The 19,193-nt window shown below is 43.3% G+C and overlaps 1 protein-coding gene across 1 annotated transcript; it reads right to left on the reverse strand.

The window, feature by feature from the left end:
• Positions 1–5,793: 5,793 nt before the first annotated feature.
• Positions 5,794–10,835, reverse strand: six7 (SIX homeobox 7). The gene is made up of 3 exons (XM_036548779.1): positions 10,428–10,835; positions 6,476–6,639; positions 5,794–5,998 (listed from the first exon to the last, which is right to left on the reverse strand). Exons 1-3 carry the CDS (start codon positions 10,833–10,835, stop codon positions 5,794–5,796), a joined length of 777 nt encoding a protein of 258 aa, XP_036404672.1.
• Between the last annotated feature and the right edge of the window lie 8,358 nt (positions 10,836–19,193).

Genomic DNA, 19,193 nt, shown 5'->3' on the forward strand with positions numbered 1-19,193 from the left:
TGTGAATAAAGAAAGAAGAGGAAACCCTGGAAAACAGGCAGAAGATTATGTAAAAAAAAAACAGCAAATCTTGAAATGCAATCCCCTCAAACAGCACTCCTGCTGCCAAATATACAAGCCCTGAGTTCAAATTTACCAGCTCAATCTTGCACATCACAAACATCTGTAACTACAGGCATGTCCTGGGAAAAACTTGATGATTCTAGAGAAACACTGAAAATGTACAGGAAGTGTATATTGGCACTGGACAAGACAATCCTGTTGAGTTTGTTTTATTTCCATTACTGACCGACACAGGACAGGATTGTAAATGTTATTTCCAACTGTCTTTACAAAATTTTAGCTTTTACATTTTAGCTTTTGTTTATTTGGAACGAACTACGCACCTTTGTGCAGGTTGGAAAGTTTTTCCCAAGGCATCCACCAGTTTCTTCTTTTTTTGTTTTCTCTATCCTAATTCAGTAAATCAGTGTGTCATGGTAACTGCCTGATGAGTGTAAGGTCGCCCCCTTGTGGCAAGTGGCTGAAAATACTCAATATGTATCCTCCATTAGAACTGACTTTTGGATCATCATTTTGTATAAGTTATCTAACTTAAATATTGATCTAATGTATTTTGCTTTTGGCAACAGCAAAGGAGCAAGTTTTTTTTTCTCGGTCATGAAATATTTCTTTTGACAGTGATACAAACTCTGTTACTCAGAGAATATGTGCATGCTGTACCTGTGTGTGTAAAGATTGGTGTGTTGTGTGTGTGGTGCATGTATGAATCGTGTTCTGATCAGAGCATCCCCAGTGCATCCAGGAAATTTCAAGTAATAATGCGCTGTATTTGTGCTCTGTAATAAAAATAATTTGAAAATTGCAATAAAATAACGGTATGTATGCAAATCATCATTCTCAAGCTGGATTTAGACATTATTATCATTAATATCAGGTTGGCTTGAAAAAACCAACTCGCTGTTCTTATTATTAGTAACTACACATCTCAGTCAAATTAGGAAACTTGGCCAATACCTTCAGCTGGTATGGGATTGTGTTGCTTGTGCTCTTTGTGTCAATACCTAAAATATATTTGAGATATTTATGATTTTACATCAAAATATTTCCCATTGAATAACGTGGTTAGAACATTTAGAATCTGAACATTCTAACACATGCAGCTGTCACCACTATGGGGCTCCTTCAGCAGCCACAGATACACACCGTCTCTCTGCAAAGCGTGTAACTAGTGACTACCATGCTTGGCGTTTCAATGCAATTTAAAGTTTGTCTTCAAACTTTTCATTCTAATTAAATTTCTGATTACAAGGCTAATTCCTTTACCGAGGAGAGTATCTTGGCACCCAACATCCCTTCTTTGGGTGTTGCAGTAATGTTGCAGTAATGACAGTATCACGTGATTGGTTTGTTCATTTCCTGATCACGAAGCATTAATCCAGTGCAGCCACAGTTGTGCCTCATAAACTCCAACTGCTGTAGACTGCTGGAATTTGACTGGGTCAAATCAGGTAGAGCACCTTCCTCCAGCCGCTTTACACCTGAGTGCCAGTACTCATTATTACATTACATCACTGGTGTTTACTTACATCTGTTACAGTTTTTTTACAATGTTATCCATTTATACAGCTGGATATTTACTGAGGCAATTGTGGGTTAAGTACCTTGCCCAAGGGTACAACAGCAGTGCAGTGGGGAATCGAACCGGCAACCTTTCGGTCACGAGTCCTGCTCCATAATCACGATGCTACACTGCCGCCTACTCTGTCTGAAACTGACTGTATGAGCTTGAGATACATATTCACTCCCTAGCTAATAAACAAATAATAACCTTAGCACTGCCCCATGTAAGGGATTATTGTGACCACAAAACAAGATCTGAATATTCAGTCTCAATGTGGCATAGTGGTAAGGAGCAGGACTCATAACTAAAAAAGTTGCTGGTTCAATTCCCCGCTGGGGCACTGCTGCTGTACCCTTAGGCGAGGTACTTAACCCAGAACTACCTCAGCATAAGTCCAGCTGTATGAATGCATAAAATTGCACGTTGCGCTGGGTTATAACATCTGCTAAATTACAATAATGTAATGGACAAAGATGCTGAGAGAATGTAGAGGGAATATATGTTTCGGCTACATAGACAGCAGAATTATGTTCTCTGCCAGTTCAAAACAGCAGTCGCCATGCCTGTGCCGGTTGCTTGGGGGATAACTTTCCACTCAAAAAGAGTCATTTCTTTAAAACCCCCAGATTCCCGGACTAAACTGTACCAGTGAAAGGTGTTCCTCAGAATAGAACAGCTGTCACCAATTACCCCAGGCCCCTGACAGCAAGCATCTCCTGAGGTTCCTGGGCAGACAGTATCACAGATTCATTCCCCATACCAGAGACCTGGCAGTCCCTGTAAGCAGCTGGGGAGAGGAGACATAGTTATGTCAAAATTCATATAATGTTATGTCCTGATACATAATTTCCATTTTATTCCAAGGATGATCAAATAAGGAATGATATGATAGCCTTCATTCCTGGATTGGTTATATTGCAGCAATGCAAAAGAAACATTCTATAGTCGTTAATAATAATTCTGCCTTTAACATTGAGAAAGGGCATTTTGGTAACACGGGGAACGTGGACAGTTCAGACAAAACATGGACACGCTGATGCACTCATTCAAATGTCATTATCTGGAGTTCAGGTGGAATGAATAAAATTGGGGTTTTGAAGCAACGAACTGATGAATCAAAATACAACTCACCACATCTTTTTGAGTATGTCTCCACTTGGAAAGACATTAGTCTTTGCCATTCAGAAAGGGTACTACACAGTAGGAGAAAAGAGAGAATAGAGAGAATTAAACAGTTCTCTTGCAATACCTTACGATGTCTACTCTTAGCATAGCGATGCACTTATTTGTAAGTCACGCTGGGTAAGAGCGGCTGCTAAATGATGTAATGTAATGTAAAACAGTTAAGATGATATCAGGTCTACCCAGTCTAGGCAACCAATTAAACTTACCAAAACAACACATCCAAAATGTACCGTAAACCAAGCCATAGCCCCCCAAAAGACATGAAAAAATTAATGCTTCTCTGCACGACTGCTTTTGGAGCTTCCATCATGACTACACACTTGTGTAAATTCACACGAAATTGCACGACAGCACTCACTACTAATGCCACCTTCTTTTCACAGTGTTTCTTCTCTTAATGTATGCATTGACAAGGTCTGACACAAAACCACCAATACCACAGGATAAAAATAATTTCATTTATTTGAAATACATACAGTGGATATATACAAAAAAACCTGTTACCACTCGTCTCAAATCCAGTTTAAGTTCAACGACCCCCGAGGGTGTGATGAGAAGTAAAGGTTTGTGCCACTGACTCTCCTGGACAGATAGATAAGCCCCTCCTGTTCTTAAAGGCACAGACACGTTCACTGAAGGGAAACCGAAGCCGTGCATCTTCACTCCTGGTTATGCGTGTACTCTGAAAGCCGCTACCATTTTTCAAGGGACCTAACGTGCTTGCTTTTGAAATTTACCTTCGTTTTTCTCTCAGGTGAGCACAGCTCAGGAAGGAAGAAGGAGGAATGTGCATCCTTTCCTTTTTACCCAGTTGCATCGAATGTCGGGGCATTATGTCTGTAAACTTTGTGTACTTAATGTTGAAATTTGAAGCGTGTCACCCAAAAAAGGCCAAAGATTTCTCAGTGGGATACACACAATTGTAATGCTACTGCACTAGATGCAATCAAGTAAAAAGGAGTCAGCTGTAGATGAGTGATTCTTACTTAAACAATTACAAACGCGTAATGGACAATTTGAAGCTTAAAGGTAAAACCCCACGGACTGGTAGATACGCAAGGCAGACACATACAGAGAAGGGCAGGAATGAAACCGTAAAGCCAGAGGAAACATGAAGCACCCGTAGATATAGACTTACCAGACTGGTTTAAAGCAAGAGTCTTATCAAAGGTGAAATTCGAACAGATCCCAAAGTAATTTCACACCTACAACAGATGCCTTTGATTCCAGAGTGCCAGATGCTGCCCTGTGTTTCAGTCTGTTAGGAATGCAAAACTGGGAAGGGCAGCACTGCACAAGTCAGACAGAACGTTGCTCCAATCTAGTAAGCCTATTTCTGTGGGCGAGGACAGCGCAGGGAGACAGCAGCATCAGTCAATGCAGACCATTGACAACATTGCGGCAACGTTGTAGACACCATTGTGAGAAACGTACACAATATTCGGGACCTTGAGAACAAAGGGAAGCACGTGAACACATTTTTCACTGACCCTGATGACTGGTGGTAGGAAAAAAAGCAACAGTGTAGAATGGTAGCAGGTAATTCCCATGATAGATGGGGTGGATGATGACACCATCTGATCCAAAATGGCAGCTTGACTTAACACAAGACTCTAGAAATCATTCCGCTCTACGGGGAACAGTATCAAAACGCATAATAAAAAGGATAAAAAAACTCATTGTGGTTCATATGAAAGGGAGTAGACTGGTGATGTTTGCCAATAGTCTGCCTCTTTTCCTGTGCAATCTGACGCAAATGCAGGGAAGTAGAAGAAGTGATCGTCATGAAACCTGCAGTCAGGCAACGGGATTTGGGTTCACAGACACCAATCACAGAATAAGACTGATGCCATCAATACAACCACCTTATAATTTTGTTGTTAATCCCTATGAGAAAGTAACCTTGAACCATGCACTTAAATTTATTACCAAAATATCATTTCATTTGAGTTATTTCTCTTTTGTTATCAGTTTTCATTTCACAGACAATTCAGATTCCTGTTCTCTGACACCCACTATTAAAGCTCTTCACCTACTGAACCATTTGCATTCTTTAATCAGGCATAATTTTGCGATTTAAAATGCAATTCCCCTGCGTCTGAAGGTATTGCATTTGAGTGCATTCTCACCTTATCCCAGATATGTTGGTATCATAAACTGACCACCAGGGGGAGCCTGAGCAGAGGAGAGGTCTGTCACCAGGTGAGTGAAGTCAAAGAGCCAGGGCCTGCAATCTCAAACTGCACTTTTCCTAATGGTATAGTTGATATTGTCCGGTATGATTCTTTCAGTCAAATGTTTTCATCTTTTGTGACATCTAATAATCTTTTTTATTTGATTTTGTAATAATTGTACATTCTTTTTGTTCCATATTGTACTCTGCAAAGCACTCTGTGACATTTTTGCTACAAATTCTAATTTGTCTTATCCATATGGCAATGCCCTTACTTCCAGAGTGGTTTCTGCAGATCATTGGTACAAGTGCAGTGTACATTGCAGAAGTCCAAATACAACATAAATATTAAAGTTCATGCACAAGAAATAGCATCATGGTTGACAATACTAATTGCAGTGCACATCCTAAGGACATAGGTGGCAGTATGGTGCCATGTTTAAGGAACTGGGCCGTGTGTGTATCCATGCCTGAGAGAGTCTTTGCAGTGCAGTCCTGCTTGAAGGTGGATACATTTGGTTCATGGATGTAACGTCCTCCATACCGACAACAGAGCACAGGTACTCTGAAGCACATGCAGTTGATCAGACATCTGCAGTTCTGCTGATAAGTGCGTGCGTGTTTCTATGGACGTCTGATCGCTGGCTCCTGATCCGCCCCCCACCTCAACACCCCCCTCATTTAAGAGTTCCTTCTCCTCTCCTTTCAGAGTCTTAGCGCGTATCAGACATTTATCGATCACAGGTTTACTGTTATCAGAGCCATGGCTGGGTGTATCTATCTACGGCAGCGTGGACCTGTGGGCCGGGTCTCAGGACTCGAACTCGCTGTCACTGCTGACGGAGATTTCGGGGGTGGAGGCACCCGTCCTGTGGGGCCCGGTGCCCGTGCTGCAGTCGCTGGCCTCAGGGCTGCCCGGGTGGCGGGGCGAGGATGGCGGCAGGTTGGCGTGGAGGTCCTGGGAGGAGCTGTCCAGAGAGGTGCCTGAAGGCAGGAGGCTAGAGTCCTGCTGCAGCCTGTGGAGAGGGAGAGGGAGAAAGAGAGAGGAGAGAGAGATAGAGAGAGATAGAGAGAGAGACTTTAATTCAACTTTATATTAATTTAGACAAAAAGGAAGAAGTATATACAAGATAACAATGAAATTATAATATAATAAAACAGTAAAATAAGTAAGTATAAGTAAACAGAAAATTCAAATCACAAAAGAAAACACACTGGAATGAAAACGAGGAAAACGATCTAATTTGAAATGAGATATGATTGGAAAAAAAAACTAACAGGAAAAACAGAGAGAGAGGCAGGGAGTGAGACAAAAGCTTCACATACAGTGGCTGTTTTGCTAGCTTTTCTGTTCCTTTCACACATCTGCCATGTGTAGTTCTGGCAGTACAGCAGCCAGCCCCTAGCTACTCCTTAGACAGAAATGCTAACTGGCGGCTAAGGAGGCTGGGTTCAGGCACTCTGTATGGACAGCCCTCCGGGTCTTGACTGACCTGTTCTTGGCTGAGGCCGCCCGGTCCCTCTGCCTCCGGTTCTTGAACCAGTTCCCCACCTGGGTGGGGGTGAGCCCAGTCGCCTGGGCCAGGTGTCGTTTTCGGGAGGGGTTTGGGTAGGGGTCCTGCAGGTACCACTCTCGGAGTAGGCTACGAGTCCGCTCCTGTAATGCATAAATGACACGATCAGCACACTGTTCCTGTAACAGATGTTACACAATCAGCACACTGCTCCCTGTAACAGATATTACACAATCAGCACACTGCTCCCTGTAACAGATGTTACACAATCAGCACACTGCTCCCTGTAACAGATGTTACATAATCAGCACACTGCTCCCTGTAAGGCACACAGTGCTGCCATTCATGTGAGTACTTTCTACTTAGGAAAACTTACTACTGCAAAAACCTCTAATAGTAGCCTGTGTGTTTATTTGGTTAGAACCCAAACTAGCTCCAGTGTCTGTGAGAGACCGGCTGCTGTTGGAGTTTTTTGGTTTTATCCCCAGTCACTAAAAGGGACTTCTTAGAGACTCTGTGTTTAATAGAAATTTTACGGTAGTTGTAAGATTTGTTCTCTAAGACGTAACAAGAGGCAAAAGAAAAACGAATGTGGTTCTGCAGGTAAATAAAACTGAGAGGAACTGAGCATTACAATGGATGCTGGGAAACATCTCTGAATTGGTTAGTCCTGGATCTAATACCCCTAAAAAAGTCTGCCAGCTGGGTAAGCACAAGATTACCAGCTGCAATTGGCCAATCACTGCAGGACATTGGATCTGGGACTAATCTTCCACACAGGTAAAATGCATACTCATTTTGAGCAACTACAGTTGCTAATCCCTTACATGCTGAGTTGGCAATACCTCAAGGGAACTGGATGTAGCATTCACTATTATAAAACACCGCTCTATGGGTGTGGGTTTAGTATGTCCGTTTAAACAGAAAGCCTAGCATGCACATCATGTTCTGACCAGATATACATGTTAAATGATAGATTGTAGGCGTGCTAATGATGTTTGTTTTCTAACTATGACAGGTGCACGGCAAAAACCATAAATTCTCAATCCTGAGATGAAAACTGAGTCCACAGTTCCTCAGAACCTAGAAGATCTCGATTGCATCACCTCCACTTAGAGTGGTTACACTACACTGTACATACACTGTTTGACACAGTGGGCCATAACCAAAAGCCAGAGCTCTCCATGTGGGCTGAATTCACACCTTTTTTTTATCTCTAATATGTTTTTTCTCTAAAATGTTTGTTCATCTTCTCTTGTAGCACAGTGTAAAAAGTTCCATTCCATCTTTCCATCCGATGCTTGCAAAAAAGTGTTCTTTCCAGCTCAGGCAAGATTGGTAATCCCTGCGTATTGCCACACAACTTCCCCATCTCTAATTTATTGATCTGTGTCATGCAGACTCCTCCCATTCCACAGCTTGTGAAACAGGCCACACCTCTACACACTGATCGGTCTGCACATTAAGGACTGCTGTATTAGGTGATGTGCTATAAGACCAGACTTTCCCAGCACCACCTTCTTTTGTCTTTTACTTACAGAATACATTGTGTTGGGGTAATTTGATCATTGTGGTGCTTGGAATCCTGTTAATATATCCCAGTAAAAATGTCAAGGAGGATTAAACAGCTCCTCTTGGTCGCTGCCTCTGGAATCTTAAGTCACCAGCCCTGATAGACGGGACAAGGCTGTCTCTTAAGCCATACTGGAAATAATCTACCATCTCATTAAAGCAGTATTTATAGATAATTATAGGCCAGTGAAACATTTTTAATGATTGGCTCAGAGTAAAGGAGCTTAGGATAGGAGAGGCGAGATGCCTTGCGATTAAGACAGATTTAGAGCGTCCAGATTCCCCGCCTGCAGTACCAAGCCCTAACACTGGAGGGACGGTGAGGACCAAGGCTGGACACTGACTGAATGCTCCAAAATCCACTGATCTTGAGCCCAAACTACTCACCCTCACTTGCGGGGGCTGGCATCTTTTCACACGTTACTACTGCCTGCATGTCCAGCGTCTACAAGAAGCTGTATCACTAGTGCCAGTCTTAACCATGGCCTACCCCCCTAAGGCCATGTGAGTATCTCAACAGTTTAATATAGTATATGGGATTGAAAACTGAAGGTGAAAGGTCAGGTCAAAGGATAACCAAAAAAAAAAAAATAGGCATGGTCCAGGACCACTGTGAGGGCCAGAATCCACACCATTCTGTCGTTCACAATAAGTGATTCTGATTCATCCAAGAACAGACAAATATGTGCTCCAAACATTTTACCACTCTGCGTACTCCATATTACATTTTAAAATGGCCGTTTAAAGCAAACCTCCATGTGTGGATTCCTGCATTGTACAAACTGAATAATTCTCTCCAGTCCCGCATTATACTGGCTAAATAGTGCATTTTTATTTTAAATGCTTCAAGAGTCAAACACTGCACTTTTCTTATAGCATATACTATATCCCTAAGCATCAGGCATTGGTTTGTACACCACATGTATGGTGTATCATTTATGTTGGCTATGTTTCACTATATAGGTTATCATTTATATCAGTTACGTAGGCTACTACTATTTATAAGCTATACATAGGCATATATAGGCCAAGTATATCATGATTTTTCTTCTGTACTATAGGATTTTACGATGAGAGAGTTCCTCCTCATCAAATTCCTACACAGCATTACTTATGCCAAACACCACACTGTGTTCGTCTGCTACAGTTGTCAATATGTGGCGCTGCGCCCTTATGAATGTGAATATGAATTCCTTTACAGGATGAGTGAAGAGCTACACTGTGCCTCTGCTTTATGCGGGTCATACACTGTGCTCCAGTTCTACACAGCATGGGTCATCTGATTTACTGTTCACCACACTCCACTCAGTGTGGTGTGTACCTATGGAAGAGGGTTCTGCCTGTGGTTCTATGGGGGGGAAAGGGAGTGAGAGGGTGTGGGGAATTTGGAAGAGGGGGCAGAGCTGCTGTGAGGCTGTTTTTGGGGAGGGGGGGGGTGAGGAAAGCCCCCCCCCCCTCCATAATGGCAGATTACTGCCACAGGTGCTCCTGGGACCCAAGAGGCTTATCTGAATGATTGCGTGGCCTAACGGCACAGTGGCAGTTCCCAGAGCAGCGGGAGGCCTGTAACAGCGGGCCTTACACCGCTTAACGGTGGGTTTAACTCTGAGGTATGCCTGGGGACACTCCGCACTGAAATTAAGCAGTTTAATTCCAGAATTAGGATTGACACACAAAAAAAACTGAATTAACTGGCTGCCGAATAATTAACAGCGATTACGGCATGTCTATCTTTGATGAGGATCAATTGGTCATGCCCATATCTTGGCCTCGCGGATGCGGGGTCACCAGATAAGGGACTTCATGGTTTTAACGCATAAGCTGAATCCAAATGTATTAATTAATTCAGCCACCATTATCTGGTGTCTCATTATCACCGTTGTCACGCAAGTCTACTACTGAAGGTGTGTAATATCAGAGAATCCCACCTACACACAAACAGATACACACACTCATAGCCTTTTGACACAAACAGACTCTGAAAGCAGACATCCATAATATATTGATGGTGTAAAAATGCGAGGAGAGCTTGTGCCAAAATCTATCACTATCCATTACAAAACCTAACAGACGCAACCTTAGCCTATCGCTGCCTCCAGGGACCGGGAGATCGAATTACTGCATGTTTTCCATGAATAGTGGAGCTCAACTAATTTATTCATCAAACATATTTTTGGAATTGTTCATTTCTAGAAATACAAATGAAAATACTTACATGTTGTATCACTAGAGTAGTTTATTTCCATATGTTCTTCAGCTGTGACTTTAGTATCCAGTATCCATTTCACAGACATATTAAAATGTACACTTTGTATCGCCTGGCCCAGTCAAATTATTATGACCAAAATCTTTACCATACCTTAAAGCAGTGGGTCTTCTGCTCGCCGTCCCAAATTGTGCGCGGGAGAGGAAACTTCTTGCGGATGCGGTATTTCTCCACGGGTCCCAAGGGCCGCCCGCGGAGGCGCTCCGCCTCGCGGTAGTGCGCGTCCAGCCACAGGTCCTGCAGCTTGGCGTGAGACTCGCGGGTGAAGCGGTGGCTCTGCAGGATCTGGTAAAGCGCCTCGAAGTTGCCTCCGTGGAAGGCGACCAGGGCTCGGGCGCGCATCACTGACTCATGGCGGTTGAGGGCATCGCTCGCAGAGGCCGGGACCGCCGCAGGCAAAGACCACAGGAAGCGGCCGAGGCGCTCAATGTCCCCGGTCTCCTCCAGATTCTCGCACACGCGCGCCACCTGATCGGGTGTGAACATTGGCAACGGGAACATGGCTTCTTCAGATGTTAAAATATCGATTTAAAAAATGGGCGAAATATTAAATAGCAAAGGGCCACACACAGAACAGATATTTTAAAAGTCAATGAAAAGTCATCATTAAAAGTCAAAGTAAAGTAATAAAAGAAATAAAACGCCGACTCATGCTTCTTTGGTCAGGTTGTCCAATCTGTATGCAGCAACAATTACATTTTAGGACCATTTAAAAAGAAATAAAAATATAAAAAACGTGATTGTTAAAGTTTTTTCTTGTCAAATGGCGGGGACTGCACAGTGTCCTGAGAGGTCGAATTCCTTGAGTAATGGAGTGAAGGAGAAATACCAGAAGTCAACCTGTATTTATAGCGAGATACAATTAGCATCTGAGTAGTTGTTTTGAGAGGGATTATGCGCCACAGTAATTAGCTACTCAGCGTGGGGTGGAGGTGAACTGCCGCCTGATCGGTTTGTTAGGCTTAGCCAAGGGATAGATAGTCAGAATAATTGTTTACAACACTATGACTTAATTGCTTCCATGTTCATACCAGACAGCACGCTATCCGCATTACGGAATAGTTCTGGCTAATACAATCCTAATATTTACAAGTGGACCAATACCACCACAGATTCATAGTTTGAAAGCGTGCGCATTAAGTGCCAACTTGCACTCTGGCATGGTTATCTAATTTGGTAACACTGGAGTGTTAAATAACACGTTCATGTAAAGTAGCACTGTATTAAAAGACCACAATGGATACCTTCAATTCATGAAAATCCTAAAATCTAAGGCTCAGGAATTCAAAAATAATCTGACAGTGTGAGATTTTTTCGACGGAAAATGAGAGGGAGATAATGGGATTGATAGGGGATTTTAACAGGTGGCATGGGGGAGAATGTGTAGAAAATTATCTGAATTGTCAGTTTAAGGTTGGGATTTTCAGAAATATTTGGGGAAAATAACATCGCAAGAGTCTCTAAACATTTACCAAAATTGCAGGAATACTGAGTTTTCTACACTTGCTCCTTGCCCTTATGGTGATACCGAACTGCACGCTGAGTAGTCGGGACAGCCTATTTGATCACTACTATGACTCATTTAACTTTGGAACTAGTTTGTAAAACGCTACAAAGATCCAACAGTCGCCTTTAATGGAACCCTAAGTATTTCCCCCCTCACCGGGTTAACGCATTACCCAGTTTCAACCATCCGCGATCATGCTTTTCGGCGCGCCGCCGTGTCACGCGAAGAGGGTGGACAGATGCTCCTCTTCGCGTCGCAGTTTTAACGACGACGCGCTTTGGCCATGAAGATCGGTATCACATGCAGGCTTCCATTTGACCGCGAAGACATTTGCAGACGCGTCAGCCAAAGCGGCGAAGAATCCTCGGCGATCCCGACTAACAATTACCATGTTAATTAATCTGGACACCGTTATACCATTACACTCCACGGGCAGGATTTAAAAATCGTCTCTGCGGACAGGACAGTGTTACTCGGGGACAAGGCGTCACACAATCTCGCACCCCGTTTCCACATTTCTGATATCCCAATTATAAAAAATAATCTCTCAGAGAAACTTCTCTTTACGATTATATTGATGTAAGCAGCTGCTGTCGGAATAAGACACAGTACATCTGATATGGAGCAAAAGGCTTACGTGGGAAACTAACCGATTGATTGGGTAGCCTACATGTTTATTAAACTTGAAACGTGCTGTTCTTTGTAAAGGACCATCAATGGCAGTTGAACGACACTATGAACGACAATATGTCTTTTCCATCTGCCAGAGACCCCCAAATCTTTTGTTTTGCTAAACAAATAACGCTACAATGGCGACTTTGTGTTATTTTAAACTTGCGTCTATGCACACCGCTAAATAAGGGTACATGTGGATAGTTCGAGTCAGGTCACGATAAAAGTAATTGCCAAGTTCTGGGACACGGTTTCAACCATGTAGGGGTTTTAGTTAGTTCAACAACATGTCTAGGCTGTTTGCTTTTAAATAGCGGTGGCGGTCTGCTTATTAGCTGTGAATAAACAGCGCATGTATGCTTTAAAGTCTAAGAATTCAGACCGCAGACTGAACGTACTCTATTGTGCATTTGTACTTAAACTACCTCCTGACACTATTTAAGTACATTGTGGCTAAATTACTTGACTGAATTGTATTTTGCTTTTTTTTTTTTTTTTACATTAGAATTATAAGAGTTCTTTGCAGCGCATAAAACTTCAACGTCATGAGAGTGTAACAGAAATACTGAACTAAAAGCGATAAGATACCAAAGATAAAGCCTGTAATCGAATGATACAAACAGAACGATAACTGGTGAAATCAACAATTTGTTTAAAACAAAATAACATTTAATTTTCATTAAAACGGCGCTAAAAGAAACAATTAGATTGTAGTAACAATACTTGAAAATACATCTACTCGTCGAGAAGAGGTGATGATACTACGACACAAAACTCATTCAAAGCAAGATGAAACAATGTGTAAAACTTCGCCCACGGATGACTACAAAATAATAAGAAACAATAAACCATAGCATACAGAAAAGTAAAAAAAAGTAAAAAAAAATTATAACAATTGTGTTCTGGTTCGAGATTAGATTTAAATTGGCTAACTCAAAGCCTGGCACATTGTCTTCTACTAGCTATAACAGGTAAGAGATAAGAGTGTGTGTGCACGCATGCAAGCCTGCAGGTAACTGCCCTGTTTGTGACATTGACAAGCTCAATGATGCACATACTACACAGACAAATGCACATGCACACATGCTTGGACACACATACACACATGCAAACTGGACCAGCACGAAAAGCATGCAAAACCAGACCAATAGTAAGAACCGACAGTGGGGTGATGTGTGACAGGTTTTTTTTTTTTTGGGGGGGGGGGGGGGGGGGGCTGAGGTGCACAGGGGTCTAGTGTGCAAGTGTCTCTGTGCACTGTTACCCGGCTTGGCGAAGATCATTCCCTTTAATCTGACTTTGCCTAGTCCCAGACACAATGCGTCATCCTCCAAACTACCGTGACCCTCACCCCATTACAGCTCACAGCCACTCAACACCCACACCCCCCTGCCCCCTCCCCCTACAAGCACACATCCAAGCCGTTTAACACTGTTTAACAGAACAGACTGAGCTACGATCTACTTAACTGCCACGGCCACTAGGATGAGATGGACCAAAGAAGAGAGGACAAAGGGGAGGGGACAAGATGGTGTGTGTGTGTGTGTGGGCGTGTGCGTTTTAATCTGGTTAAGAAATATTTAATCACTGGGGTGTACGAAATGTTTTATTGCTGGTGTGAGAGTGTGCGTGTGTGTGCATACATACGAGTGTGTGTCGTATAACATCACTGTGAGTGTGTGTGTGTGTGTGTGTATGTGTGTGTGTGTGTGTGCAGAACAGGACTGATTTGTACATTCAGGTAGGTGTAATTAGTCATGAACAAATTGCTACTCTTCTCCAATTCAGTTTTCACCTGAATTAACTTCTGCCAACATGCTGATGCAAACTGCCCTCAATATGAACATTTACTTCAACAAGAATATGCTCAAACCTTTTTTTAACAGCAGTGTCATAACAATAATAATATAATGTGTGGTAGCCTTCTGTTCCTGTCTCTTTCCCCTTGTGGCTAAACCAAATAACACACCGATTTCCCCCCATCCCCCCCCCCACCCGCACATCGCTGCAAGACAAACTGGAACCTCATTGGAATGGCTGAGAACTCGGCATAATTAATTAGGTCTTAAACACAGACCCCCCTTGCTAGAAAAAAAAAAAAATAGTTGTTGATTTTGCCGACAGGCAGTGCAGGGGGTGGGACAGGGGTATTACTACAGCGTGTAAGTCCAACCAAACACAATTAACCAGCAACAGGGAGGAGAACCAATTAGTATTATCTCCTTACGATCAGCCAGCCCCATTCCCCAGACAAGGGGGCCAAGACACATGCCACACTCGGGAGGGTAAACACACTAAAATTCCCCTGCAAATGAAGGGGAGGCTAATTACAGACTCGTTAGCAACTCAATGGCAGCAACAGCCCCGAGTCCCCCCTGAGCACCCGCACAAATGCCTGCTCTTCTCCATTAACCGACAGGATATTGACGGATTTCCTCAAACAAATGACACGTCTACCCCACCCCCAACCCCCTCCCCTCCAGTTTTTTTGTGTAACTGAAAGAGAAAAGGCTCATGCCGTGACCCAATGGGTGCTGTGTAAAGAAAGAGGAACGCCCCCATGAGAAACAAATATTGATGAGTTTGTTGAATGCGCGTGTGTCTGATTATTGGGGAGGCTGGGGGTTTAATTCAAAAGACAGGACATTGTTACTGTACCAAAAGGGACAGCAGTTACCATGTTCAAATCAGTCCAAGAGTGCTGCCCAAAATACTAATATTGGTGTGTATTAGAAATCTAAGTTTTAATATGTATATGTACGTTAAGATTCCCCTTTAAGAATACCATTACAAAATAATCTATACCATGATGCACCAAGAGCTGAACTGATATCCAGCAGGACTAACAGGCCTTGAGTACACAGATATGATTATTTTTGTTCTGTTCATTTCTGTGTTAGCAGGTAGGCTCCAGTCTCTAGCCCCTGACCCCCTGTGTGTAATCAGGAACGTGAGGCGGGCATCAGTGTAGCATAGTGGTTAAGGTGCAGGACTCGTAACCGCATGGTTGCCGGTTCAATTCCCCACTGGGGTATTGCTGCTGTACACTTGGGCAAGATGCTTAACCCACAGTAAATAACCAGCTGTATAAACGATTAATATAATTGAAGACTGTAACTGATGTTAGTTGTGTCTGCTAAATGCCAATAATAATGTGAAAGAATAATGATGGAAACGCTGGCCATGTACAGGTGAGTATAAAAGGGGGCACTGTTTGACATTTTGACCCTTTTTCCCCCAGAAGTGTGCTGCATGTACCACCAGGATTTGGGACAAAACACAAAGCTATATCACCAGGGTTTTTGAACCATGAAACGTCAACAGATTCATTTAAAAACTGCTCTTGCAGTAATGTCTATAGCACAACACGTTTAGCAGCTGCTGTTCACCTGAGTGGTTATTTTCTTGCTGTAGCTCCAGTGGAGCGGTGCTGGGTGCTGGACCTGTCGAAAAACCCTGTCACGTCAGCCTTCCAGCCTTTCCATGATATAACAGGTGTTATTGGAGTTGTTTAGGAATGCTAAAGTGCTTAGAGAGAGGACTTATTCTCATCTAATGCTTTAATGCTCATTAATTCCTGCTTCAGTGACATACCGTGCCCCCCCCGACGCTTCCTCCAGCCTACCCCACCCCGGCCACCCCGCTCACCCCCCTACACTCCCCGCCACGCCCACTGACCCCCGCCTCTCCAACGTGTGTTTCCCTGGGTGCGGCTGCGATCTCCCTACCTGCAGAGCCCAGCAGTCGAGCTTCCCATTCGCAGGGGCAGCTGGGCGTCGGGGAGGGGCCAGGCCTCCAGTCTGTGGGGGTCCTTGCGTGGGCTCAGTGGAGCGGATCGTAGACCAGACAGTGGGTGAAACTGCAGAGTTGCGCATATACACATGGACACACTATCCAGCAGCTCTGTCACATTGGCTGAAGGCAGTGCTTAAGGAGGCAATGAGTTGCATTAACCAAAAAATAAAGCATAAGCAGTACATAAAGTGCATCATGAACACGCCTTCTTGTGGCTTGTGGAAATCATTTGGACTTTGGTCTTCTGATACATGTTAAGGACAGACAAAGAAAAAAACATTGGTCTAAAATAACTTTTTTTTAACAGCAAACGACTTAACGCTTTATTCTGTATGTTTGACGTCTGAGCCAACACTAGTATTATGACATGCCGTACAGGTGAAGTTACAAAAGGGGGTCACATTAGTGCACTGATTAGAATGGCTTAACTCTTCACAGACAGACCCCCCCTGCTGTGTATATACGTTTGTGTAAAAAGTCAGTACAAATGTGTGTCCGTGTGTGTGTGAGGAAAATGTCATTATGTGTGTGTAACACATCTGTGGATATATGTGTGGATTATTCATATAAGTGTGTGTTAATGATTGTGTGTGTAGAACATGCCAGTACATGTGTAATATAGGTATTTCTGTCTGTGATTGCATGCATGTGTGGCCAGTCTGTTTACATGTGCATGTGTGCACCATACATGCGGGCATGTGTGTGACTGCGCATGTGTTTATAGAACATGTGGGTATATGTGTGTGTGTATATGTTTGTGTGAATACAACATGTGGATATGTATGTGTGTGTCTGAGAGAGAGAATAGAACATATGGGTGTGTGTGTGTGTATAAAAACCATGTGAGTAGGTGTTTATGTGTGTGTGTATAAAAGCCATGTGGTTACATGCGGGTGTGTGTGTACAGAACATGTGGGTATGTGTGTGGGCGCGTGTGTGTATAAAAGCCATGTGGTTCCATGTGGGTACGTGTGTGAGTGCGAGTGCTTTATTAATTAAACTGACAGGGGCTGGGTTTAAAGTGGGTGAAGCTAAGCGGCGGCTCGGTGAGAGGGATTACCTATATCCCCGGGGCCTGATTCTCTTCCCCCCGGGCGGTGTCACGTCTCATTAGTCTTGCCCCGGGCCCGATCGGGAATCGAGCTGGATGCGTTTAAAGAGCCCATGGACACGGTGTCCAAGTACACACGTCTCACCAGCAGACTGATACGCATGACACACTGGGCTTTTTCCATTAGCAGCCAGGCTAGCTGCTCCCAGAGCAGGTCCGGACACATGATAAGTTATCCCGTGATTGAGGTGGACGTGACCAACGCAGACTACACACTGCCCTGTGACTAAAGGTGAAATCACAGTGTCATCTTGACCTGTACGCAATGGAATCAGGCCACAGACAGTTAACTGCATTACAGGACTCGTATTAATATGCATGTTTGTAGTATTCACATGTTTTATGTTCATAACTCCCTTGAGCAGAAATTCTTAAAGGTTTTTCTCTAAAGAATGAACCCATACAAAGAATAATTAACCAAGGCCATAAAATGTCCAAAATGAACATCTAATTAAATTTACTCTGCAACTTCCAGCAATAGTATGAAGACTGGCTGACTTCAAAAGGTGTTAGAGAAGCACGAACACCACATTTTGAGAGACACAGAGTGAGATTATGCTTTACTGTTATTGTTATTTATTGCCAATCGTCATCTAGGACATCTGGTCTCAACATTTTAAGAAGTTTACTTTAAGAAGTATTTCTCTAGAAAATTGTACGTTATCCAACCACAATTAAAACTGAGCTATTTTCCACATTAAAAAATTAAAAAACATATTAGAACAGCACTATTTTGAAAGAGTAGCAACCATACAAATCCCTTTGCTTACAATATTGCTTATTTTTGGACAGCTGACAGTGACAGTTGTTAACAGAATTTTTCCCCAGCAGATGGGTCAAAATGTTTTGTATATCCATTTTGTCGTAGGGTATAAACTTATATTTCAAACTGTACACTGTTCTGAAGCCCTTGTGTAACACTTGGTATAGATACTAATACCCTCGAATCCACTGGCCTTTGACTTCCTGCAAGCTGCCCCACAGGAGAACTCACGGCTCTCTAAGTCTGCTCTGTCAAAACAATCAGATCAATGGGACGGAGCCCTGCAAACAGACACTCTGAGAAAGGAGGAAATTCATAAGTCATATCATCTCCCGCTTCTCGTAATCACATCCACGGCATCCTGCTGTGGTGCCCACAACCAATCGGTGAATAGTCAGTGCTGGATAGGGAACTGATACTGAAGACAAGAGAGTTACTAGTTCAAATCCCAGCTGGGGCGGTCAGCTTTTTTTTACTGAATTTCTTCAGTAAATGTCCAGCTGTATGAACCAAGAATATGTAAAAACCTCCTGGTGAAGGGCACCTGCTAATCGATGAAAATAACGTAGGGCCCTACAGCTAAACTTAGCAGAGTACCAAACACGTAGCCAGGAACAGGGATTCTGCAACAATCAGCTCAATGGTGTCTACCGAGCTCATTGCAGCCCTAGCTAGCAATTTACGTTGTGAGGTACTCAGCTTCAACCTCAAGACTCATTCCAAAGCCTTCTAGTGACACCAGGCCTACCACTAGAGTGCTTAGACTGGGTTTAGCCCCCAGCACCAGCACTACCCCTCAGGGACTGAAGGGTACCCAGGAGCTTGGAGGCGTGGGGTGGCTGGGATGCTTGCATATGACTGCCCGTCTCTGACTGCATGGGTCATGCTGTTCTGGTCATTAAAACAGGTTTTAGTCCAAAACAAGGGAATGCCCTCAACAGCCTACTAGATTTGTGGTACTTCCAATGCACAAAGTCTCCCCCATGGATCACACTCAAAGCCTCACCAGTA

The sequence above is a fragment of the Megalops cyprinoides genome, chromosome 16, assembly GCF_013368585.1.
Source record: "Megalops cyprinoides isolate fMegCyp1 chromosome 16, fMegCyp1.pri, whole genome shotgun sequence".
In the NCBI taxonomy this organism is placed as follows: domain Eukaryota; kingdom Metazoa; phylum Chordata; class Actinopteri; order Elopiformes; family Megalopidae; genus Megalops; species Megalops cyprinoides.